The sequence below is a fragment of the Panicum virgatum genome, chromosome 1K, assembly GCF_016808335.1.
Source record: "Panicum virgatum strain AP13 chromosome 1K, P.virgatum_v5, whole genome shotgun sequence".
NCBI classification, from domain to species: domain Eukaryota; kingdom Viridiplantae; phylum Streptophyta; class Magnoliopsida; order Poales; family Poaceae; genus Panicum; species Panicum virgatum.
The window spans coordinates 52,583,129-52,607,837 of record NC_053136.1 but is presented as its reverse complement, the minus strand read 5'-3'; the positions used below and the strand labels follow the sequence as shown (position 1 = coordinate 52,607,837).

The 24,709-nt window shown below is 48.5% G+C and overlaps 4 protein-coding genes across 8 annotated transcripts; 3 read left to right on the top strand and 1 right to left on the bottom strand.

Annotated features, from left to right (window-relative positions):
• Window positions 1-2,105: 2,105 nt before the first annotated feature.
• On the top strand, window positions 2,106-5,125 carry LOC120642975 (G-type lectin S-receptor-like serine/threonine-protein kinase At5g35370). The gene has a single exon (XM_039919529.1). It carries the CDS (start codon window positions 2,362-2,364, stop codon window positions 5,008-5,010), a length of 2,649 nt encoding a protein of 882 aa, XP_039775463.1. The 5' UTR covers window positions 2,106-2,361; the 3' UTR covers window positions 5,011-5,125.
• A 3,237-nt stretch (window positions 5,126-8,362) lies between these two features.
• Window positions 8,363-9,844, top strand: LOC120642963 (flavonol synthase/flavanone 3-hydroxylase-like). Its single transcript, XM_039919520.1, has 2 exons — window positions 8,363-9,220; window positions 9,344-9,844. Exons 1-2 carry the CDS (start codon window positions 8,432-8,434, stop codon window positions 9,554-9,556), a joined length of 1,002 nt encoding a protein of 333 aa, XP_039775454.1. The 5' UTR covers window positions 8,363-8,431; the 3' UTR covers window positions 9,557-9,844.
• Window positions 9,845-13,040: 3,196 nt separating this feature from the next.
• LOC120642945 (triacylglycerol lipase OBL1-like) lies at window positions 13,041-16,277 on the top strand. Of its 2 annotated transcripts, none has more exons than XM_039919513.1 (5): window positions 13,041-13,468; window positions 14,447-14,640; window positions 14,724-14,757; window positions 14,861-15,471; window positions 15,902-16,277. In XM_039919513.1, the coding sequence occupies exons 1-5, from the start codon at window positions 13,141-13,143 to the stop codon at window positions 16,220-16,222; spliced, it is 1,488 nt and encodes a 495-aa protein (XP_039775447.1). In that variant the 5' UTR covers window positions 13,041-13,140; the 3' UTR covers window positions 16,223-16,277. The 2 variants fall into 2 exon arrangements, with proteins under 2 accessions (XP_039775447.1, XP_039775442.1); XM_039919508.1 differs by having other exon boundaries at window positions 13,058-13,468; window positions 15,899-16,277.
• Window positions 16,278-17,374: 1,097 nt separating this feature from the next.
• On the bottom strand, window positions 17,375-22,769 carry LOC120642915 (THO complex subunit 5A-like). Of its 4 annotated transcripts, none has more exons than XM_039919496.1 (8): window positions 22,457-22,769; window positions 22,061-22,351; window positions 21,064-21,400; window positions 20,132-20,469; window positions 19,255-19,502; window positions 18,357-18,942; window positions 18,161-18,274; window positions 17,375-18,078 (listed from the first exon to the last, which is right to left on the bottom strand). In XM_039919496.1, exons 1-8 carry the CDS (start codon window positions 22,685-22,687, stop codon window positions 17,824-17,826), a joined length of 2,400 nt encoding a protein of 799 aa, XP_039775430.1. In that variant the 5' UTR covers window positions 22,688-22,769; the 3' UTR covers window positions 17,375-17,823. The 4 variants fall into 4 exon arrangements, 2 of the variants coding, with proteins under 2 accessions (XP_039775430.1, XP_039775436.1); XM_039919502.1 differs by having other exon boundaries at window positions 20,132-20,466; window positions 22,457-22,762; XR_005662804.1 differs by having other exon boundaries at window positions 17,394-18,078; window positions 19,188-19,502; window positions 20,132-20,466.
• Window positions 22,770-24,709: the final 1,940 nt, after the last annotated feature.

Genomic DNA, 24,709 nt, shown 5'->3' with positions numbered 1-24,709 from the left:
CCTCATCCCTTTTGAATTTCCTTTCTTTTTTTATCTGTCTGTTATTATAAAAGGAGAAGATTGGGAGAGTCGAGTTTATTCATTGTCAAATAGTATTCGGGTCCGTCCGGTTATGTGTAGTGTTGGTTCTGCTCGACTCGAGCTATGCGTCGGTTCGTCTAGAGTGTTTGGTTCTCTGTAGAGTGTCGGTTCGAGCTATACGGCCGGTTATGTGTAGCGTTGGTTCTGCTCGAGCTATGCGTCAGTTCTTCTAGAATGGTTGCCTGATTGATTGACTGCAGGATGAGGTGGTCTATAGAGTGTTTGTCTGAAGTATTTCAATAGCTTTGCGATGGAATGTTAGATCTCTTGTCCAAAAGTGGCTCGTGACTTGCTTGTAATGGCTGCTCGATCTGTTTTTTCTGTTACGTGGTCTAGTTTTGGAGCAGCCATCCAAAACAGAACCATTTTTTTCCTTCTGGGGCTGTGACATGCTGAATTGCTGATGCTATCTTTTCATCATGTGCATGGCCTAAGATCTGAAGTCTGAACACTGCACCCTTTGCAAGTTTAGTCCTGATGCTGACATTCTGTCGTGTCGTAGTTGACTTTCTTGCCACCATAAAGCCGGCGATCGGGAAGGTCAAATCGTCATTAGCTTTATTAAGTTTTGTGGCACTTGCATAATACTACTAGTAAACTGTCTTTATCACCAACTGTCACAGGCTTCCCACCGTTCACCAACCTGAACGGAACAACTACGGCAGGTTGGTCTGCCGGACTTCCGTGGTTCCGCCGACTGAGCCACTGAACCTGCCGGAGCCGCACGAACGCCGGCCGCTGATGCACACGCCACCGCCCAGCTCACTCCGCTGCCCGTACAAGCATCTGCCGCTCCTGATGCATGCATCTGACCGCATCAATACACGTAATAACCAGCTCAGCTCAATACCCTGGTATAAACTATAGCGCATCCATATGCTTCCGAAATACAATTGCAACTTTGCAAGGAGATAAACAAAAACAAGCCTCCGAAGCCAAAAGAAAAATGGCTTCGCCGTGTCCCCGACGAGCGCATCAGCGTTCCAGAATGGTCATTGTTTAACTAACTAGCCTACGAGTTTTTTTGTATGTGGTGAAGGTACGAGTTGGGCAGTGGCCTACATCTCTGGGCTCTGCCGGCAGAGTGAGCTGAAGCCATGGCCTTGAGAGAACTGCCAAAGCTCTGGGAACCAGCCAGGCGGTCCAATTCTGCATGCTTAATTGTGCAGTAACACCCGCGATCAACAACTTACAGGTTCGGTCAGTGAGCTCGGAGGTTTAGTTTTTAGGCCCACTTGCACGTACGCCAATTGCCTACCGGCGGGGGCACAGCTCGTCATGTGAGCTCCGCGTCATCTCCCGCGAGATCTGGGAGGGGTGGCCGCGCGGAATCGTGCGTGCTTGACTCATGAAGAGATGCCGTGGGCGGGCAGGGCGGCCGGCCGGCCGGCGCGCGGGGAAGCCGCATGAGTGCATCATGGTTGTAAACGCGCAGAGCATGATGGCATCCACCAACCAAAGATCCAGCACATGTTTTCAAATCAAATGATACTATTTCATTGGTGCTGCAACTGACAGCACACAGCAGATGAGCAGAACAAGCAAAATAGTACGCTGCTGTCACTTTGCCTCGTTTCCAGCGGGCAATCATTAGAGATCCATTTTCTTTGCTAATTTTAAGTGAAAGTACAGTCTCGATGTTCATCATTTGGCTTTCTGAATGGGGGAAAAAATAGCGCATAGAGCCGCAGAGGGTTAGGTTTTCTGAATATAACAACACAGCGTTCTGCTGTTTCGATCTCTGAATAGGTGATCGATCCATCGATTACTCTTTTTATAATCCTAGATCCGGACGAATAGCCGTTGAGCTGGGTCGTTTCTTGGACGGTTTCCATGGATGAAGAAGCCTTGCTGTGCTGCTGGCTCCTGGTAGGACACCAAGCGCAGGCCCCGCAAACAATCTCATCCGCCCGCGCTGCCGCCGATTCGCGCACGACGTTCAAGTTCAACCTCGCCACCATCCCGTGGGCTTCGAAAATTTATTCAGCGGAGACGAAACAGGCGGCGGCAGGCGGGCAGCCGCACCTGCGCCCGCCTGCACGCCAACGACGCGGCACGCCAGCACCGGCCGCAAGTCGTCGTCGCGTTGCATTATTTTTACATGTCCATCCAGCACCCCCCACCCAGATCCCAGCGCGGCCAATGGCGCTCGAGTCAACTGCCCCGCCACAAACCCAGCCTCCCCCGGCCCGCCATGCCTTCGTCGCGCACGCCTCCGCCTCCCCCATCGCCGCGCGCCCGGTGCCAATGCCATGAGCCCGCCGATCCACGGGCGCACCGATGCCGACGCGTCCCCCACCCTCACTCGCCGCCGTCCTGCTCTTCCTCCTCGGCGCCGCCACGCTCCGAGCGCGCGGCGGCAAGATCGCCACGGAGGTGCTCGCCCCGGACTTCTCTGCGTCGTACCTGCTCTTCATCGACACCTTCGGCGTGTTCCTCGCGTCCCGGAGCGGCGCGTTCCAGGCCGTGGTGTACAACCCGGAGGGGCAGCAGGAGCGGTTCTACCTCGCCGTGCTCCACGCCCCGTCCAAGACCTGCGTCTGGGTCGCCAACCGCGCCGCGCCCCTCACCGACCGCGCCGCGCAGCTACAGCTCACCGCGCGGGGGCTCTCCGCCGAGGACCAGAACGGCACGGCCATCTGGTCCACGCCGCCGTTCGGGGAGCCCGTGGCCGCGCTCCGCCTCGACGACCGCGGCAACCTCGCGCTGCTCGACGCGAGGAACGCCACGATATGGCAATCGTTCGACCGCCCCACGGACACCATCGTGTCCTCGCAGAGGCTCCCCGCCGGGGCGTTCCTGGCCTCCGCCGCGTCGGACTCCGACTACTCGGAGGGGGACTACCGGCTCAACGTGACGGCGAACGACGCGGTGCTCACGTGGATGGGCTCCATGTACTGGCGGCTCTCCAATGACGCCAGCTCGACCATGGACAGGGGCGGCACCGTCGCGTACATGGCCGTCAACGGCACCGGGCTGTACCTTCTCTCGGCGGACGGCGGGGTCATCATCCAGGTCTCCTTGCCGGCCGCGGAGCTGCGAATTCTCAAGCTTGGCTACGATGGGAAGCTGCAGATCTCAAGCTTCGCGTCGGTGAACTCATCGAGGACGCCCATGGACGGCGGGTTCGCTGCGCCGAGCGACGGGTGCGCTCTGCCACTCTCATGTGGCGCGCTCGGGCTCTGCACGCCCAAGGGCTGCACGTGCCCTCCCCTGTTCGCGGCGTCGCACGACGGCGGGTGCACGCCGTCCGACGGCTCCACCCCGCTGTCCGTCTCCTCATGCGGCGGCGGCGCCGGTAATGCTAGCAGCTTGCCGGTCTCGTATGCCAGCCTTGGCAATGGCATCGCTTACTACGCCAACACACTCGCGCCGCCGACCGTGGCCGGCGACACCATCTCTTCATGCCAGGCTCTCTGCACCAGCAACTGCTCCTGCCTCGGTTACTTCTACGACGACTCCTCGTTGTCATGCTACCTGGTGCAGCACCAGCTCGGCTCCTTCATGAGCGCCAACTCCACCAATGGCTCCGACGAGGTCGGCTACATCAAGGTCCAGAGCTCGCAGCAGTCGAGGTCATCGGACAGTTCTTCAAACGGAAACCTCATCGCCATCCTGCTCCCCACAGTCGTCGCGTTTGTGCTCATCGTCGTCGTCAGCGCCATCGTAATCACGTCCTGGCGTAGACAAGGGCGGCGCTCATCGCGTTCCAGGGACCTGCAGCTCCGGCGGCAGCGCTCGCCATCGGATTCAGCGCACCTCGCGCGGGATGTTGACGACGACATCGTCATCCCTGGCCTCCCCACCAGGTTCACGCACGACGAGATCGAGGACATGACCAACGGCTTCCGCGTCAAGATCGGCGCCGGTGGGTTCGGCGCCGTGTACAAAGGCGAGCTCCCGGACGGGTCGCAGGTGGCCGTGAAGAAGATCGAGGGCGTCGGGATGCAGGGCAAGCGCGAGTTCTGCACCGAGATCGCCGTCATCGTCAACATCCACCACATCAACCTCGTCCGCCTCCGCGGCTTCTGCACGAAGGGCCAGCGCCGCCTCCTGGTGTACGAGTACATGAACCGCGGGTCCCTGGACCGGTCGCTGTTCCGGCCGGCCGGGCATCCGCTGGAGTGGAAGGAGCGGATGGAGGTCGCCGTCGGGGCGGCGAGGGGGCTGGCGTACCTCCACTTCGACTGCGACCAGAGGATCATCCACTGCGACGTGAAGCCGGAGAACATCCTGCTCGCCGACGGCGGGCAGGTGAAGATGGCCGACTTCGGGCTCGCCAAGTTCCTCACGCCGGAGCAGTCAGGCCTGTTCACGACGATGCGGGGCACGCGCGGGTACCTCGCGCCGGAGTGGCTCAGCAACGCGGCCATCACCGACCGCACCGACGTGTACAGCTTCGGGATGGTGCTGCTGGAGCTGGTGCGCGGCCGCAAGAACCGCAGCGAGCACGTAAGCGACGCCGGCGGCGAGGGCTCCAGCTCCTCGAACGGGACGACGACGGGCAGCTCGTCGCGCGGCGCGAGGAGCGACTACTTCCCGCTCGCCGCGCTGGAGGGGCACGAGGCCGGGCAGTACGCGGAGCTGGCCGACCCGCGGCTGCAGGGGCGGGTGGTGGCCGAGGAGGTGGAGAGGGTGGTGAAGGTGGCGCTGTGCTGCCTCCACCAGGACCCGCACCTGCGGCCGAGCATGGCGGTCGTGGCCGGCATGCTCGAGGGCACCATGGAGCTCTGGGAGCCGCGGGCGCACTCGCTTGGGTTCCTCCGGCTGTACGGCCGGGGGCTCTCCGGGCCGGTGGACGGCGGAGGCAGCGACATGAATCTCAAGCATATGGCATCCCCCGGGGACCGATCCGGGACGACGACGTTGACGACGGTGAGCGCATGGCCGTCGTACATGTCGTCGGCTCAGCTCTCCGGGCCGAGATAGCCAAGAATTGGCGCGAAATTGTTCCTAGCGTTAGAGTGTACGGACGAATCTATTCTTGATTTTGCTCCTTGGTACTAGTCTATTAGTAGAACAGAGGAATTCATCTGTGTACGTATCTACGAGGTATCCGGTCCTCCATGTCGACGCGACTTTGTTGCATTTCACCGCCTTCTGTGGGGTTGTTCCCTTGGCCTTGGCAGGAGTCGTACCAACTGCCAACAGCTGAATCCGTCTTCCCATACATTAAAGTCCAATTTTCACTCTTAAACTATCGTAAAAATCTTATTTTCAACCTTCAATTACGAAATCGGACAACATAGACCATCCAACTGTCAAAACCGGACAAATTTGGTCCTTGGGATGGTTTTAAATGTGGTTTTGCATTTTCTAAAAAAAATAAATAAATATAATTAGATCTAAAAAATCAAAACTAATTCACTTTAAATAAAAAAAATATATGAAACTAGTACTAAATTTTTTCTAAAAATATAACCTATCTATTATTGCTCCATTTGAATCTTAGTTATTAAAAATAATAGGCATAACTGCAAGCAACCAAATATTATGAACATAAAAAAGTTAGATCTGAATAGCTCACAAGTAATGTGACAATAGATATGTTACATTTTTCGAAAACTTTTGATATCCATTTCATAATTTTTTGACTTAAAATGACTTACTTATAAATTTTTAGTGTAAAATTGAATATTTTTAATTCTGACAAAATAGAAAACCACCTTCAATACCATCTCATGGGCCAAATTTGCCCGGTTTTGACAGTTGTATGGTCTATGTTGTCCAATTTTGTAGTGAAAGGTTGAAAATCGGACTTTTGCGATAGTTGGAGGGTGTAAACCGGACTTTTCCCTTGCATCTACGCATTGGATGAAAGAAAATTGGATGATTCAATCACACTTGACTTGAAGGTTCTGAATTTCATCTACGCATTCCAGTTGGTTTTAATTTAGTGCATCAACATCACGTTTTGCGATGCTGAAGTAGGCAATGATTCAGACGGAATAGAAAGAGATGAGATCTGGTGAAATTGTTTATGGTTTTCCATAATCCATATTAAGTACACCCTGTTTCCATCACACAATTTTTTTTCGACGAATGTTTAGATCGCTATGACACCAAGATTTGCTATCTATGATCTCTGCCGTCCTGACCAAGCCAGGCAAATAGGAACACATGAATCAGTCCGAGGCACAATTAGCGATTTTCCGAGCAGAGGAAACTGCAGCAGTGATGAATGTGGCTTCCTGCTCTGCCTGTGGTGCTACTAAGCGGAAGCGGCGGCCACGGTCTTCTCCGGCGGGCAGCTCGCCAGCGCCACCCGCAGCGACCGCACGGCGGCTTCCGGACGCCCCGCCCCAGCGCCGCGCACGCCTCGTCCGCGACCGTCACGTCGTAGCAGGCCGGAGGAGGGCGCCGGTGCGAGCGTACTCCGTGGAGGCGATGGCCACGTCGATGTGCGACATGAGGGACTCGGGCGTCGACGGGAAGCCGTGGGTCGCGTCGAAGGGGCTCCACCCCCTCCGCCCGCCGCCCGCCGCCGTCGAGGTCAGACGCGAGACAGCTGGGGTAGCAAACGATCGGAACCAACTGCGAAGCGTGGCGCGGCAAGTTCCACACGGGCTGAGCGGGATTCTTATCGCTGCCGTGTTGGAGCTCTGTCGAGATCACACCACACAACCGATACCAGGGCATCAGGGGCAGTATGCGTGCTTGTTCAGGATCACACGAAAACATTGATCGGAGTCAGAGTAAAACTTTTGATACCTATTTTTGTATTTTCTTATTTAAAATGAAGTACTTACATTTTTTTAAATTTGACCTTAATTTATATAAAAGGAAAACCACATTTGAAACCACCAAAAGGATCAAATTTGCCCAATTTCGACAATTAGATGATCTTTGTTATCCGGTTTTGTAATAAAAATTGAAAATTGAATTTTTGTGATAGTTCCAGTGTGCAAACCGGATTTTATCCCGAAGAAAATAAAAAATTGAGGTTGCGTTTGCAACTTTGCATGTCAATTGAGCCGCTGGGAGACTTGCTCATTCACTGATGACACCAGACATCCATGGCACAACAACCGGAGCGGTAGGATGAGCGTCTTTGAGCATATTTAGATCTTAACTTAGGGATTATTTTGTAGCTCATCTCATTTTTAGTCTAAAATAGTCCAAAATTCCCGAACATAAGGACGGTTCCTAGCTATTTACAAATAGTCCACCTCAAAAAATTATCTTCCAAGAGGTTGATTATTTGAGCTATTTTGAGTGGGCCCACTACAACAAGAGAGGTAGCAGCAATAGAGATAATGGGGCTCCAATGATTAGTAAATGATTGCTTAAATATTAAATAGCTCTTGATCCAAATACATGTGATGGATATTTCATTAAAGAGCTATTTGCTTGACTAAATAGCTGTAGTCCAAATAGGCAAGAGCTAGTTCTCCAACATGACCTTTGGATTCAGTTTCGGGTGGTCAGCCCGCAAAAAACGGTGCCTGAGAGAATTTTTTTTAAAAAAAAAACAGAGTGCCTGGGAGACTACAACTAATCGAGATGTTCCCGGGCAACGGCACTGCACGGCTAGTCGAGTCCCTTTCGGCTTCCGTCCGACTTGTCGAAAGAGCCGCAAGCTGAGTACCAATCAGAAAAACTAATTTCTGGTAGGTGCACTCCACGGCCAGAAAAACTAATTGTCTAGCCCACACCATTTTAGCCCGAAATAGCTCATAGCTTCTAAACATAAGGACTAGTTCTTCGCTATCTACAAATAGTCTATCCAAAAAATTATCTCCCAAAGGTAATTATTTGGACTATTTTGGGTGAGGCCAGAGAAGTAATATGGCTCCAATGATTGGAAAAAAATACATTAAAAATTAAATATTTTTTGAATTCAAACATGTGAAGAGCTATTTCATTAAAAGGCTATTTGCTTGGCCAAATAGCTCCAAATAGTTGAGAGCTAGTTCTCCAAACACGACACCAATCAATTTTTTCGGGTGGTCAGCCTCCGAGGAATAAGGAATAGTGTACCTGAGAGAATCGAGATGTTCCCGGGCAACTGCACTGCACGGCTAGTCGAGTCCCTTTCGGCTTCTGTCCGACTTGTCGAGAGACCCACAAGGGCTGAAAAGCACTAGTCTGAAATGCGCGGAGTACCAACAACCAGAAAAAACAATTTCGGGTAGGTGCACTCCACGGCCAGAAACGCGAACACGTGATCCGCGATGCCAAACGTCGGTGCCGTGCGCAGCCAACTCCGGCAACTAGGCACCAGCCACCAGCCACCAGCCACACAAAACTGTCCTTGTGTATATATGTTTGCCGCTGCTTCAATGCTCTTAGCCAGTAGCCAGTGCAGGAGGAGCAGGAGACCAAGCCTTCTGCTTCCCGGCCGAGATCGATGGGAGAAGAAGCGCATCGCAGCGTGCAGGAGCTGGCGGCGTCGCTGGGCGCGCTGCCGCCGGAGTTCGTGCGCCCGGAGCACGAGCAGCCGGCGGCCACCACGTTCCCGGGCGGCGCCGCGCTGGACGTGCCGGTGATCGACCTGTCGGAGCCCGGGTACGGCGCGCGCGTGGCGGCCGCGGCGCGGGATTGGGGGCTGTTCCAGGTGGTGAACCACGGCGTGCCCTCCCCGGTGGTGGCCGAGCTGCAGCGCGTCGGGCGGGAATTCTTCGCGCTCCCGCGGGAGGAGAAGGAGCGCTACGCCATGGACCCGGCCTCCGGGCGGATCGAGGGCTACGGCACCAAGCTGCAGAAGGACCTCGAGGGCAAGAAGACGTGGAACGACTTCTTCTTCCACGTCGTGGCGCCGCCGGCCAAGGTCGACCACGGCGTGTGGCCCCGGAGCCCCCCCGAGTACAGGGAGGCCAACGAGGCCTACTGCCGCCACATGCAGCGGGTGGCGCGCGAGCTGCTCGGCCACCTCTCGCTGGGGCTCGGCCTCGAGGAGGGCGCCATGGCGGAGGCGTTCGGCGGCGGCGACCTGGTGTTCCTCCAGAAGATCAACCTGTACCCGCCGTGCCCGCAGCCGGAGCTCACGCTCGGCGTCGCGCCGCACACCGACATGAGCACGCTCACCATCCTCGTGCCCAACGAGGTGCCGGGGCTCCAGGTCTTCAAGGACGGCCACTGGTACGACGCCAAGTACGTGCCCGACGCGCTCATCATCCACATCGGCGACCAGATCGAGGCAAGTTTGTTTTCCCCCCTTTTTCTTTCTTGCAGCGACGTGCCAATATAATGCAGGACGCAGTCACGAGCCGATGTGATGTGTCTTTCTTTGTGTCATGTTGAACATGCATCACACGGACAGATCTTCAGCAACGGGGCCTACAAGGCGGTGCTGCACCGTACGACGGTGAGCAAGGACAAGACGCGGATGTCGTGGCCGGTGTTCGTGGAGCCGCCGGGGGAGCAAGTCGTCGGGCCGCACCCACAGCTGGTCACCGCCGAGAGCCCCGCCAAGTACAAGGCGAGGAAGTTCAAGGAGTACCAGCACTGCAAGATCAACAAGCTGCCCCTGTAACTGCCCGGCCACGACATGCGCGTTGCAGGGAGCACGCGGTGCACGTTTCTCTGTCGTGTTGAATACAGTAGCTGCCTGTGACTCTGTTGTTCTGTCCGTCGTTTCGATCACACATCCGCATGGCCACGCGCAATTATCCTCTCTTTTTTTTTGCTTTGGACTGGGCCACCGACTGTGGGCAGTGGGCCGGTTATCATCTATTCTTGTTTGTAATAAAATAAGTATAGTGACCAGGCCTTGTTCGGCTTCGGTAACTGTAATAAAATGGGCCTCTTTATTGAGTTTTGAGTTTGGAAGGCAGCATGGGCTTTCGGCCCTGCATACTAGTTTTTTTTTAAAATGTTAGGAGCAGCTCGGATTATTGACAATTAAACCATCGCACACTAATTATTTTTCTTGATTCGGAATAATTTTTTTTGTATTGCTAGAACAATTAAAAAGTTGTTCTAAAACAAAAAATATTTCGAAACAAATTTGACTGAATTACATATGTATGCCAGTTTGTTGGGCTAGTTTAGGCCCAAAACAAAAAACTAGAGTGGGGGAGAGGCTAGTGCGATGGAGCGGCCGGAGGGCAAATGTTAGTAGTCGCTCGGGACAATTTTTTTTGTTCCCGAATAATTTTTTGTATTGCTAGAACAATTAAAAAATTGTTTCGAAACAAAATAAATTTATTTCAGAACAAATTTGACTATGAGCCAATTTATGTCCAAAAACATAAAATTTGGAGTGGATGACAAGTCTGCTGGTAGTTAGCCGTGTGACCCCAGCAGCCCCGTTTTTCCCCCTCATTTGTGAGCAAATATTTTTCCTCCAAATAAACACATACAAGTCAGCGTCTGTGATTCCGTCATGTATAGCTGCAGCTTGCAGCTGGGAGGCGACTGCAATAATGCACCTATGACAGCTGGTGATTGGAGCACTAAAGTGGATATCAGGCAAGTTTGGATCGTATGGATTGAAGTTTTGGTCAGCAATTATAAATACTAAATATAAGCTAATTATACCAATTACATAGATGAAGGCTAACCATCATAATGAATATATTAAGTCTAATTAGTTTATGATTTGTTCATATTATGCTACAGTAAATATGTGCTAATCATGACTAATTAGGCTCAACTAGCCCACCACCCCGTGCCCTCGAATGAGCTAATTAGAAATAATGTAAAAAGAAAGCTTATAGCTAATAATTATAATTATCTATCTCACATCTTCTTTCATCTATTAAATTCTAACACATACTATAAAATATAAATTTATTTTATCTAGTTGCAATAAATTTTATTTTGCATCACAGCTCCATGTATGTTTGATATATATTTATTAATTGAATTATTTATTTGTGAATTGATATTCTTATCTATTCCATCATACATGAATACGTGGTGACCATATTATGGGTAGTATTATATATAAATAATAACATAAATAATATATTAATAATGGTAAAAATAGTAATTTAGAATTTTATATTGGCGCACTTTAATATTTTGTTATATTATATAATTTAGATTTAGATTTAAAGTTACTTTAACTTTTTGTAATGATATAATTGGATAATTTATATGCAAGGAGGTCATTTGCATTATTTTTATAATAGCAGAGGTGGGTAATTTACACGAAGATCAGGGGGTTACTTTAGAGTTTTTATAATTTTTTAAAAAGATATTTTTTTATAATGGCAGAGTGGGCAATTTAGATACATGTTTAAGGGTTATTTTAGTCTATTTTTGTAATGATGGAGGTCGATTATTTATTAGAAAATATAATAAATCCAATAACAATTATGATAAGAGTTGTCAGATTGATTTGGTGAGAATTTTTAGGATCATCTCTCTATTTTTCTCGTATGTCCACCTAGAATGCTATGTTGCTTCATGTGTAGGTTCAAACATTTAATACTTCTAATTAGTATCAAACATCCAATGATGTAACAGAGTTTCACATTGGAGCGCCGCCCATCGCGGACCCGAGGAACATGTCGTGATAGGCAGTGTGGCCGCTTCACACGCTGGTGCCGGAGGAGAATGATGGGGCCCGTCACTGGCGGCTTGGCGGCTTGGCGAGCACTGCAGTCTGCAGACCAGAGCGCAGGGTTGAAGAAGAGTCCCAATCGTCGCATGGCGAGGCGTCTCCTTCTCGCAAGCGACGTCACGCCATCATGCCCCGCCGCCTCTTCAGCTATAGGCCTTAGCTTCATGGCGACGCATGGCGTCTTCGTGCATGCATCGCTGCGCGTCGTCGGAGGGATCTGTCGCCAAGCCCAACCCAGTAGTGCGGCCTTTCATTTCAGGAGTTGACTCGAGTGCTCGGCAGGTGTATGATGCCAATTGCCAATGCCATGCTCGCCGCATCGGTCTCGCCTGATGGTTTTGTTGCGCACGAACCGATCGAAAGTGATCCGCCCAGGGATCCACTCAGTTTTTCCACCCATCCAGCAGCCTGCGTTGTGTTCCACCGCGCCGCGTTTCTCGGCCAGTTTGCGTTGCTTCCGGCGGCCCTCTCGACACCAGAAGAGGAGTGCCGGAAAGCAGCTTGCCGGCGTGCGTGGTGCCATCGATATGTGCGGGCGTCGACCGCCCACTCGATCCGACCACCTACGTTACTGTCACGGAACAACGACCGGTCGCCAGTCGCCACCCATTCCGATGGGCGATGGAGCGACGGAAACGGAAGAAACCGCCCTGACGAAGCGAGCAGGAGGTCCCTATACTCCCTACTGCTGCTTGGGGATACAGGGATAGCTTCGACGCATAACCTTTCCACGCCATGGCTGGCTTGCTTGTGGCTGTGGCTGTGGCTGTGGCTGTGGCTGTGGCGCAATATGCATAGATCCTTCCAGCATCTGGGTTCTCACGCCTCGACTGACACCCAAGTCTCAATGGCTGAAGCTATCATGCTGCGAGAGTACCCTCAGACTAATCTACTTTAAATAATGCTGTCACAGTGGGATCATCGTGATTTAGTGTCACCATTTTTCATTTTTATAGAAGCTGATGAAAGTAACATGTGACTTTGCAAGCTTAATTATTAAATGTCGCAACGCAACCTCGCCATCACCACCTCACAAGCTTGCAGGGACAACTGTAGATGAACTCCGACAGCATGTTTTTTTTTCCCGTTGTCACTTGTCAGTTAAATTAAATGCACTGGGATTCCGAGATAGCCTCCTGGCAAAGCATGTACTCCTACGTCAGAGTCAGACGAAGTGATTGGTCCCTCCCTCTTTGAACATAGATTTTAGATTTGTCCTTCCTATTCCATCTCCAAACTTAGCTAGAGTGACGCCTGGTTACTGTGCTTTTTGTCACTAATCCAAACACTTTTGTATTTTTTTTACAGTGTAAGAAATGTGCTACAGTGTCCAATTCTCGCCTAACTGCTCCAATTGGCAATTGCCATCTTTTTTATCCTGCAATAATGACACGTCATCAGCCATCAACCCATCTATATATATGCTCGTCCGTCGTCCCTACGCTTCAATGCTTGATTCGTTGTTGACTTGTTGTTAGGTGTTCCAACGTACAGCGCCATTGTCATTGCTCTAGCTAGCTTGGTTCTTGCCCTTTTGTCGTAGAAGCATGGCCGGCGCCGATGAAGGAGACGCCGGCGCCGGCTTCTACAGCGACTTCATGGTGCTGCGACCGGACAAAGGCGGGTTATACGACATCTTCCATCTCCTCTTCTCGTGCAAGGTGTCGGAGAACGCGGCCGTGGACTGTCCCGCCGGCACGGAGATCGCCGACTGGCGGCGGCGGTGGGCGGTGTTCGTCTCGCTGGTGGCGCAGGTGCTGCTGCTGTGGGCGAAGAAACCGGTGGCGCTGCTCGGGAGGGTGACCGAGTACTGGATGAACCTCCTCGACGAGAATGGCGGCGCCGTCCTCGCGCTCGTCGTCAGAGCTCTGCAAGGTTCTTACACAATTACACTTGAATTGTTTCGAGAGGAGCACCAGAAACTCATCTGCATATATTTGCAAACCTAGATATGCATGTCGAACTACAGCAGTGCTACATCGACGTTGGATTAATATGATTCATTTATTGCACTTTAGGTGAATTATTCCATTTGCTTTGATCACACACGCATGAACATTCCTTCATGATGTCAATGATGTGCAGTAGCTAGCTTACTAACTGGACATCTATATTCATGTTGTGAAATTTTAAGAACGGAGAAAGGAGTATATTACTCATGAATCCAAGTTTCTCATCTCAATTCGTTTTTTTTAAATTTGTTACACTAATTTCTGTGCTTTCAGATTTGTGCTCTTCAGGTTTAGTTCTGATAATTTTGGGGCTTACAAAGGGAAGTCAATAAAAGCTCAAATTAAAGTTGACGCGTATTGCGTTTAGACAGATTCAAAATAATTTTTCTATACTCTGCGCTAAATCATACTACATGTTTCTCTTCCCCAACGTGTTAAGCAACTAAGCTGAATAATGTTGTCATTTGCTTGCTGCTAGGGACAAGTTGCGTGTTTTCAATACACCATTTGAGAGAACAAACTAAATGGACGATTTCCCTAAAATGAAATCAGATAAGTTGCGTGTTAAAAAACTCTTGTCAAATAAATATAGGCTTTGTCATGTCCTTACCCATTCTATTTTCAGATTGAGAAATGAACACTTCTCATAGTTTACTCTGAATTTCCTTTCAAACAATAGTTTACTCTGAATATTCTGCTCATCTTATCCTCTTGTCATCTTCTGTTCTTAAAGAAGTATGTACTAACAAACTAGTCCTACTACTAGAATAGGGAACATATCAAATACAAACCAACTCATTCGTGCAAACTGTGCAAACTTCAATCTGCCCCACCGGATCAACATCCAACTAGAATAAAAGGTAAATAAATGCTAACTGTCATTTCCAACTTTTTTTTGCAGGAAAGTTGAAATTTCCGGACAGATCATGCCCCACTTACCGCTCCTGCGTAGGACTACTCGACACTAGAGTTGAACTAGACAAGGAAATTAAGCATGGTGATAGCAACTACCACGCTGCTCTATCGATCATGGCTGCCAAGCTAGCCTACGAGAACGAGCTCGTAATAAAAAATGTTGTTGAGGAACATTGGAAGGTGAAACTTTAAGTCGATCATCTCCGCTAAATAATAAAAGGTTTTCTGACAAATTATTCTTTTAAAATTTTGCATTTCATCAGATGAAATTATTGGCGTGCTACAACTGCTGGAATGGTAAGTAGAACCACGGATCAACGCTCGTGCACACACTAGCAAATCCCATTCAAGCATGGAAAAAGTTTCTTCTTGATCTCCAAGCATGGGTGTTCCTCTCCAGATTTCCAAGGGGACTACACGACGCAGGCGTTCGTGCTCGCCGACAGGGCGGCCGACGCGAGCCTCGCCGTGGTGGCGTTCAGCGGCACGAGGCCGTTCGTCACGGAGCAGTGGTGCGCGGACGTGGACTTCTCGTGGTACGAGATCCCCGGCGTGGGCAAGATCCACGGCGGCTTCATGAAGGCGCTCGGGCTGCAGAGGCACGGCGGCTGGCCGACGGACCTCGCCGACCAGGACGCTCGGAGGCCGTTCGCCTACTACGCCATCCGCGAGACGCTGCGGAGCTTCCTGTCCGGGAACGCCGACGCCAGGTTCGTCGTGGCGGGGCACAGCCTCGGCGGCGCGCTCGCCGTGCTGTTCCCGGCCATCCTGGCGCTGCACCGGGAGGAGGGCGTGCTGGCCCGGCTGGAGGGGGTGTACACGTTCAGGCAGCCTCGCGTCGGGGACGAGAGGCTCGGGAGGTTCATGGGCAGGTACCTGGACAAGCCCAGCAGGTACTTCAGGTTCGTGTACTGCAACGACATCGTGCCCAGGGTGCCGTACGACGACTCGGCGCTGCAGTTCAGGCACCTCGGCACCTGCCTCTACTTCGACAGCCTCTACCAAGGACGGGTTGGTCTCGGTAACACTTTGGTTCAGTGAATTTTTGTTTTCGCTCTTTATTAACACTCTTTATAGGCTTGGATTTAACGCTGAATTGGTATTAAAATTTCAAGACATTTTAGAAAAAAAATTGATTTTATTTTTTACATATACTTGCAACTATTATTCCATTTCTCAAAAGCATTGGATATGTATATACATCCATAGAGAAGAATCCATATGATTGGCAATAGGTTAAACTTTGAAGGCAAGCAAGCAAGACTTGGAAGCAAGAATTTGATCCAAGATCGAGAAGCTCCTTGTGGGCACCATGCATCCCATCCAGTAGCAGATAGTAATAGAGACTAGACCCTAGAGAGCCTCCCAAGCTTCCAAAACCCGTTCTACGGCAACTGACTAGAGTTTTCTCTGCCGCTGGTTGGAATGGAAATTAAAGCAGGTGACGCAGGAGGAGCCAAACAAGAACTACTTCTCGCTGCTGACGGTGGCGCCCAAGGTGGTGAACGCGGCGTGGGAGCTCGTCCGGAGCTTCCTCATCGGCTACGTCGCCGGGCCGGAGTACGCCGAGGGGTGGCTGATGCGGCTCGCCAGGGTCGCCGGGCTCCTGCTGCCGGGGCTGCCCCCGCACTCGCCGCGGGATTACGTCAACTCCACCAGGCTCGGAGCCCACTCGCTCGGGACGCCGGGCCTGTTTAGTTTGAAAAAAAATTTCTACAGTACCCATCACATCGAATATTTGGACATATGTATGAAGCATTAAATACAGTTGAAAAAATAATTAATTACACAGTCTAACTGATTACTTTTAAGCTTAATTAGTTTATGATTGGACATTATTTGTCAAGTAACAACGAAATGTGCTACAGTACCAAAATCAACAACTTTTCGCGAACTAAACACAGCCTAAGTGCCTAGGTTCCTCAGTCCCGGTACAGGCAACACTAGACGCGAGTGAATATAGTTTGGTTTGTACCAAGAGAAATTGAACACTTTTTATCAAAAAAAACAAAAACAAGAGATAAACTGGACACTCGGTTTGAAATTGGAATTTGGATTGTAGGATGCGTTCCCACCCACTTGGCTAGGAGTACATGGGCTGGCCGCCAGCATGGGCCAAGTTGGGATGCGGCTCACTCTGACGCAGAGCTTCTCTATTTTTCTCTCTCCAGAAAGTAGTGCCCTTAGATAAAAAAGAATTATCCCTAAAAAAGATAAAAAAGAATTCCCTCAAAAAAATAAAAAAGAATTAAGAAAGAAATCAGTGCTAGCTTCATGTGCCCCTAAAATTACACCGTCGTTTGCTTGTTTTAGCACATCTGTCTGGGAGACTTTTAGAGATGGCACAAGTTGTCTCTGTACGTCAGGAAAATCCGATCATCTATGCATGTACTCGAACACTTATTAAGCTCCCCGAAGTGAAATGAGGTTAGTGTCGCGGTTAACTTAAATGCTGCAGAACGGTTACCCTCCCAGATTCTAACATAAATCTCACCTTTATCTTTTCTTTCTTTTTTTTAAAAAAAGAGCAAGTCCCGGAAAGGCGAAAAGTACCATAGAATCTTTGATGCACTTTAAATATGCCGTTCTCGTGCACTTATATGTTCTAGTTATTCCATATGTGATCCTATTCTACATCATGTTCCCACAGTCGGAACACAACGCAAAATGCAGTCAAATGTCTACAATTTACATCCTTGTTGGCCACAAGTGTCATCTTTCTGTTCTAGTGTTTCTAACAGAACGAAAATGTTACCACACCCGAGACGTTACTCAAATGGATTAATTGAAAGGCCAATTATATATCGTAAGCCTTCATCTCACGGCTATCAGTTAAGCAAAGGCAATTCCAGTAACTCAAGACTGGTGACAAGGACAGGTCTAACCAAGCTCTTTGTTGCGACAAGATGCTGCGAGCTTCCAATACTCGGTGGTAGCTATAAATGTTCAGGGTAAAATTCAGGATATAGTTCAGAGTTGAGGATGAGTTTCATAGACTCTGAACGGTTGCCGGTATCGACAAGACTACAAAATATATGATAAGGCCTCAAACATTTCGATAAGCTCAATAATACAAAATACATGCAGTCATCCTTGTGGTAACTCATAAAATATAGGCTCCCTACAGGCTGCAGATCATTGTAAAATAACCAGAAACATAGCGAAGGACAGTCAACATGGCCAGCGGGCAAACTTATCGGCTATTGTTGTCAAGAAAGCAAGCATAACCAGGTATCTGTGTAAGCTCAGTTCTGTCAGTACCAGAAAAAGGACAGAAAGGGCAGTATCACCAACTCTGTTTCCTCCAAATGACAATCAATGCTCAAGTCAACTCAATTGAGAGAAATATTGATTACTCATACTCTACAAATAACTTGAAGAGCAATCAGCGCCTCTCCAATATATAGTCTGCCGACGGTCTCTTCCCCTAACTGATCTTGTAAGCATGGTTCCACTAACAGGTTTGCTGAGGCCAACATCAATCACTGAAGTAACTTTTCTTTTCTCGTAATCCTCATCAAAATGCATGTCAAACAGCATAGCCAGGCACATAACTTGGTGAGTCAATATATAATCCTCACACGATGAAGGCAGGCTTCTAAGGATGTGAAGATTTACCTGCAGGCCATAATAGTAAGCTTAGCTCTACTCTGAGAAGTGCACTAAATGCAAGAAAATCTATTAGCACAATTGCACAAACCTCAGTTTCCATCGCACGGAGGTCATTGTGCCACTTCAAAGTTTCCGACTTTTCTGAGAGCAAACATAATATGAAAAGGGGAGGCCTGAGAGGATATTCCATGCTTATCTTAACCTGTGATAGAAGTTAAACTATCAGAAACCAAGATTATGAAAGATGCATGAAGGGTAGAACAAATAGTCATGGCATAGTCTACCTTGGCTTCCAGCATAACTTTTGGACCATTCTTCATAGTTTTACTCAAGACCATGGTAAACTCCTTGGAAGCATAATCCTCCCAGGATTTGTATATAATTAGGTTACCTTTTTGAGTTTCTTCCTGAATGAAGGGCTGGTCCTCCAACTCACTGTCACTATACATCAAGAGATCTAGATCATCCTCATTTCTACCAAAACTGTGTGAGACGCTTAGCTTAGATGGTGTTGCACTCTTTGATATCAGGGATAAGCCTCTAGAATGGCTCCGAACCTCAGGTGACATCTCAGAGGGCAAAATTGCAGAACTGTTTGTCTCGTTCTCAGCATGAATGACAACTGGGAGCTCCCCATCCTCTCTAACACTTTCAGTTTCTTCCCAGTTTGTCACAGATCTTCTCTCTAGATCACTGTCAACACTGCCTGCAGCCCCACTTACCATCAAACTAGAACGAGACAATGGCTCAGGAAAAGAAACTGTCAATGACCAACTATGCAAACTACACAATGGGGTGCGTGATGCCCACGGTGTATTCTTATGTTCTATTCGAGGCCACTTCAGCTTTGTCAAATAATCAAGTTGCCACCTGTAATCAAATAGACTCGAAAACTTCAAAGGGATGCTACCAATCGAACAAGTAAAGCTTAGCAGTCATATGTAATTTCAGAAAGATGGTTGCTAAGAACTAGAATCATTTGAAAACATATGCTCAAGCTAGAGGGACGTTTCACAAACTCAGCCTGTTAAATGATTCATTAAGTATTGCCATATCTCAGAACGACATATGCAAAGAAGCAAAAGCATTATTAGCATAAAGTTGTCAGCAATTACATTCTATATTGAACTACCATCCACATTTTCTCACTGATGTCCCAAGCGGAAAATACTGTAGACTCACATAAGAGCCATCTGTGCAACTTTCCGCGAGCGGATTCTCTGCAAAATAGTCTGCGCGCGGTTCTGCTGACGGTATAGAGCAAGCCCAGATGACAAATCAGAGCTGCTCAATGCTCTGTTTGAATCATCCCCAACAGATGGAGGGACTTCTGGCAAAAAATCGATACCAGCCAGATGCTGTGCCCACTTGTATGGTCTTGAATTCTTATCCGTAAAGTTTGGAGGCTCCCCAGCATAAATCTTGGCCATCTGCACAAAATCGATAATACAGTCACTCTTTCAGCTACAATGAGAACCACCAAGAAGGTAAAAACATAGTAACACAAGATTTCACTGCAAGTTGGAAAAAAGCCCCACATTACTCATACTCCCTACAACTTAGTCCCTGTTTGGAACTTTGGATCCATTGACTAAACTTTAGGCATAAAAGGTAGACTAAAAATTAGTTCCACCTCAACTAAACTTTAGTCAATTAGTCCTCCAAACCCATCTAATTTGGACTAAAATCAACCTAAGGCCTAAGCAATCATCAGGCTGCAAAAATACCAGAATACCCCCCGCCTCTCTTTTCCTTCCACCTTATCCCCTTACCCTATCCGCCCGCACGCAAGGGCAAAGTAGACATTTCTGCATTCTCATGGGTCACCCACATATTTTTTAGTCCTAGGGTCCAAACAGGCAGACTAATTTTTAGTCACCTAAAGTTTAGTCTGTCCTGGGTGATCCAAACGGGACCTTACAACCACACATATAACTAAAGACCAAGACCATCCAGCTCATGAATAATTGTTGTTGCTACATAAACAGATAACAAAACTTTCAATAGGAAAGGTGTGAATTCAATTAAAATCACCTGCCTTGGATTTTAAACTACATACCTGGTGAGGCAGCTCTAAACCAGTGTCATCTGGAAATAAGTTGCACAAGATATTATTGTCCAGGCCCTCAGATTCTTCAATTCCGACACAAACAACATTCAACTTTGCCAAGTATTCAAACCTCAGGGTGATGAGTTTACGACGTTTAGCACCAGAATCTTCAGTATCGTATACATGGACAATAAGTTTAAGTGGATGAAGTTGATATGCCACTGCAGGACTATTAGCTTCCTTCATGACATTCTTTTTGGATCTTGATCTTCTTCTCTGAGCATCTTCATCATCATCAATTACATCATCGTCCATTCTGTTGTGGTCACCATTTGATAAGGTGCCTGCTATTACATAGATACAAGGCATGGTGCATGAGGAAGATCTCGAAATTTTGGCAATCCTTACCCATAAGGGAAAAGCGACTACATGCAAAACAAACAGACATATGATACTGTACATTGAGAAGCCATGCCAACTTTAACGATCTTTGCTGTCACAGTGAGAAATGCTATATTAAAATCAATAGAGAATCGAGCAATGTACCTCTAGTCTCAGATTTAGACAAATAAATAAGCAACTGTGCACTACATGCATGCTGTTATAATTACAAATATTAAAAGAACATGCCCTTCCAGAAAAATCTTGCTAAGCGTTGCTACGCAGCAGTACTGAACACAAACTGATTTTCTACCTTTTTCAATAGAAAGATGCACATTGCCATTGAATGCCTGAGAACACCAGACTATCTTTGTGAAAAAAACTCAAAAAAAGAACTTGTACAGACTGCAGCCTTGCAGGAGACATCGAAAGAGATCAATTTGTTCTCAAGGACATCAGCAATTCAGTATTTAAAAGCAGGAATGGTATGCAACATAAGACTAATTGCAACTTCGCAAGTAGGCATAGCTGTGACATATATCAAGAAAATGCACACGCACCATTTTCCTTCTTGGCTTGCTGTTGAGCAAATATTTGGGCATCCTTTGTGCTTCCCATGATCTCTACTTCAATATTCTCTCCAAATGCTTCTTTCTGCCCTAACAACTGAGTGTATGCTATGTAAAGTGGGGTTGGAAGCAACTCGGCAGCATGGTGTTGTTTTAGTTTCTTGGTATGTTGCATGCCCAGCTGCTGCTGCACTGGCAACGATGCTTTCTTCAGTGATTTCAAATGTGATGGAAGGCTTGAAAGAAACTTTTTCTGACTAGCAATTGTCTCCAGCAAACTGCTCCTCTGGAGTTCCAATTTCTCATGTAGCTTGCACAACTCTTTCCGCTGGTTCACAGATCAAATTTATTTTAGAAGCCAGAAATGAAATAATGAAAACAACATAAATGATAGCAGGCTAGCACCACCTCACAGGGACATTAGACTACCCTCCTGGACCCCAAATCATGTGGGCAAGCAAATAAGGAAAAGGTGAAAAAATAAACAGGATCCAAGCCTCCAAGGTTTACCAACTTAAGATATGAGAATAATGGAGATGATGTAAATACTGAGATGGATGAAGAATATATGCACAAACTTCACGAAACAGGTTACAGGAGATATTATTATAATCCTACAAGTGATAGCTGGAAGTTGTGTGAAAATCCAAAAACAAGTTTAGTAGGTGCATGAAGTAAACAGGTCTCCTAGGATCCTAAAATTAAAACGATGTTCAAAGGCAGCACAATCCAATTCGTCAAAAAAAAGTGACACGATCGACCTGACAAAACAATACTAAGTCTGGCAGATGGAAGTTCCATTAGCTTGAAGTGCAGCTATTTCTTTCAATCACTACCAAGAACATTCCAAAAAGCTCAACAAATCAAAGTTGCATATGCAACCCTCAACGTTCACATGTATGCCCCTCAAACATTGAACTGAACAGGGCAAAGTAGCTTAGTGATAAGTAGAGTTCTCACAGTGTTGCAACAAGTAAGAATACACAACCTGGACGAGCTCAAAGTTGAGGCGCTTGAGCATGAGGTCGTGGGACGCGTCAGCAGCGAGGGTCTTGTCGCGGATGTCCGCCGGCGCCGCACGCTGGAACTCCTCCTCCGGCACGAGCTCTATCCCCGGGTACTTCGTCTGGAAGTCCAGGCACGCCCTTATGGCCTTCACGTAGTGGTTCTTCTCGTACAGCAGGTTGTGCAGCTGTAGCGTCGTGGAGTCCACCGGCGCCTTCGCGGCCTCCGTCTCCGCCTTCACCCTGTCCTCCTCCATCAGTATCTCCCTGTTCACCTGCGCAGATGAAACCCAAATTAGCACCGTAGATCTAGAGATAGAGCTTTTAGGGGGAGGGGGAGGGGGTGGGGGGCTAGGGTTTTGGAGCGTGACGTTACGTACTTGGCGGAGAGTCACGAGGAGGAGCGACATCTGGGTGACGAGCTCGCGGAGCTCCGACTTGGGGACGCCGTCCCTCTTGATGGCGAGCATCCGGGCAGCGACCTTCTCGATGGAAGCGCGGGTCTCGGCCAGGAGGTCGTGCGGGGAGCGGTACTTGGTATCCGAGGCGGTGGACGGCGGCCTAGCCGGTGCCTCGACGTCCATGGCCTCCGCCTTCGGAGCCGCCGCCATCGGTTCGCTGGCGCGGGGAGAGAAGACGCCCGCGGCCTGAAGTGGGAGAAGCGGAAGTGAGTCGGGTTGTGGGCTTGTGTTGTGGCTAGTGGTGGTATTGGCAAAATTTTGAATAGAAAATTTAAGAATTCGTTTTTAAAAAAAAATCGGATTTTAATTTTATATAATTTTAAATTAAAAATTTTAAGAGGTTTTTTACGTAAGGGAAGCTATATTAAAACATGGAATAGTACAACTCCCCTTTTACAACTAGAACCCCGAACAAAAAGAAACAAAGGAGTCCCTAAAACTCCTGTTCATCTTCCTCAATCGCACGGGGCAACTGGTCAGAAGCAGAAGCTTCGATCCGCCAACACTTGGTCCAGAATCGAAGCAGCAGCCTCCCAATCCTCCATCATCAGACCCCATAGCATGGTTGGGCTGCAAAAACCACCACCCCAGACCTCCCATCAGGATGGATTTGAGCCGTTGAAAGACCATCAACGATCTGACCGACGGAAAAGAAGGAGAAGCAGTCTCCAGCAGATGGCGCGCCAGGCCGCCGGAGACAAAGATGGCGCCACCTCCTCCGAAACGAAGAAGGAGCCCACCAGGAAGTCCGCGGCCGGCGATAGCGACACCAGCCCGGAAGAGGGAGCTCACGGAGGAGCACAAAAGGTCCTTCCCCAACGCAAAAAGGAAGACCAGTACTAACCTCGCACATATCTCGCCGGAGACGACACCACTGATGCCATCGTCGCCGGAGAAACGCCGAGGAAACCTAACCATAGCCGGCGATATAGAAGACGCCGGCGGGACGGAAGAACTACTAGACCTAAGCCTAAAGCTATACAAGGCCCTCCCGCCAAGGAGCCGGGCACCCCTCTCAGCTCCGCCGCTGGCAAGGACGTCGGAGGAGAGGGGGCCGGCAGATCGACGGAGGGAAAAGCGAGCCGCCCTCGAAATCGCCTTGTGGCACTGTAGGAAGGGGAAAGACAGTATGAGACGACTCGCAAAAAAATAGTTTAAGAGTTTTGCCGGGCTATGAAGAGGTCAGCCGTGTGTCTAACCAAAACGGCGGCGATCGTCGTGCTAAGAAATCTGGGCCGTTAATTCAAGAATCAAGTTGGACCCCCACTTGGAAGAGAGATACCCAGAAGTTGGCCCGTAAAGGAGAATATGTCGGCCCACAAAGGCTCATTGTTCGTGTAGATAGGTAGGAAGTGACTTTCCAGTTGCTACTGCAACTTTCTCTGAAAAAAAAAGGCAGCAAGTACAGCACCTCTAGGAAAAAAGCTTGCAATCTCCAAAAAAAAAAAGTTGCTACAGGAGCGAGAAACAGTGCTGCTCCTTCGTGGCCTCACAGTGTACGAGTAATCTTTATTTTGACATCATGACTGTAATCGTGGGGCTCTTGTACAGTTTCAACTGTTAAAATCTAGCCAGGGCTTTTCCTTCAAAAAAAAAAGCCAGGGCTTTCCCGTCCAAAAAAGCTGCCTACTTTGGCGTGCCAGATCTTGAAAATAGAGCTATTAATTGTGGTACCAATTAATCCAATGACGTGGCTGGAAATGCAGCAATCGCCCCTACTACTGCATGCCCTGTTTAGTTTCTAAATTTTTTTAAAGTATTCATCACATCAATTTTTTAGACATATATATATGAAACATTAAATGCAGTTGAAAAGAGTAATTCAGTACACAGTTTAACTGTAAATGACGAGACGAATCTTTTAAATCTATTTAGTCTATAGTTGAACATTAATTATCAAATAATAACAAAAGTGTTACATTATCAAAATCCAAAAAATTGACGAAATTAAGGCGTAAGCTATACGTGGAAAAGACACCGTCCTTATCATGTCTGCACCTAAGTGGTCCATGCGCGATCAGTAACCTCTCACTGATCTCACGCTATCAATGCCTAGCCCTTTTCTTGCATCAAATCACATTCATCCATCCATCCATCCGCCATTAATACAGATATGACAAGAAACGAGAACGGGTATTACAAACGGCCGTGCTGGATGAAGAATCAGAGAGG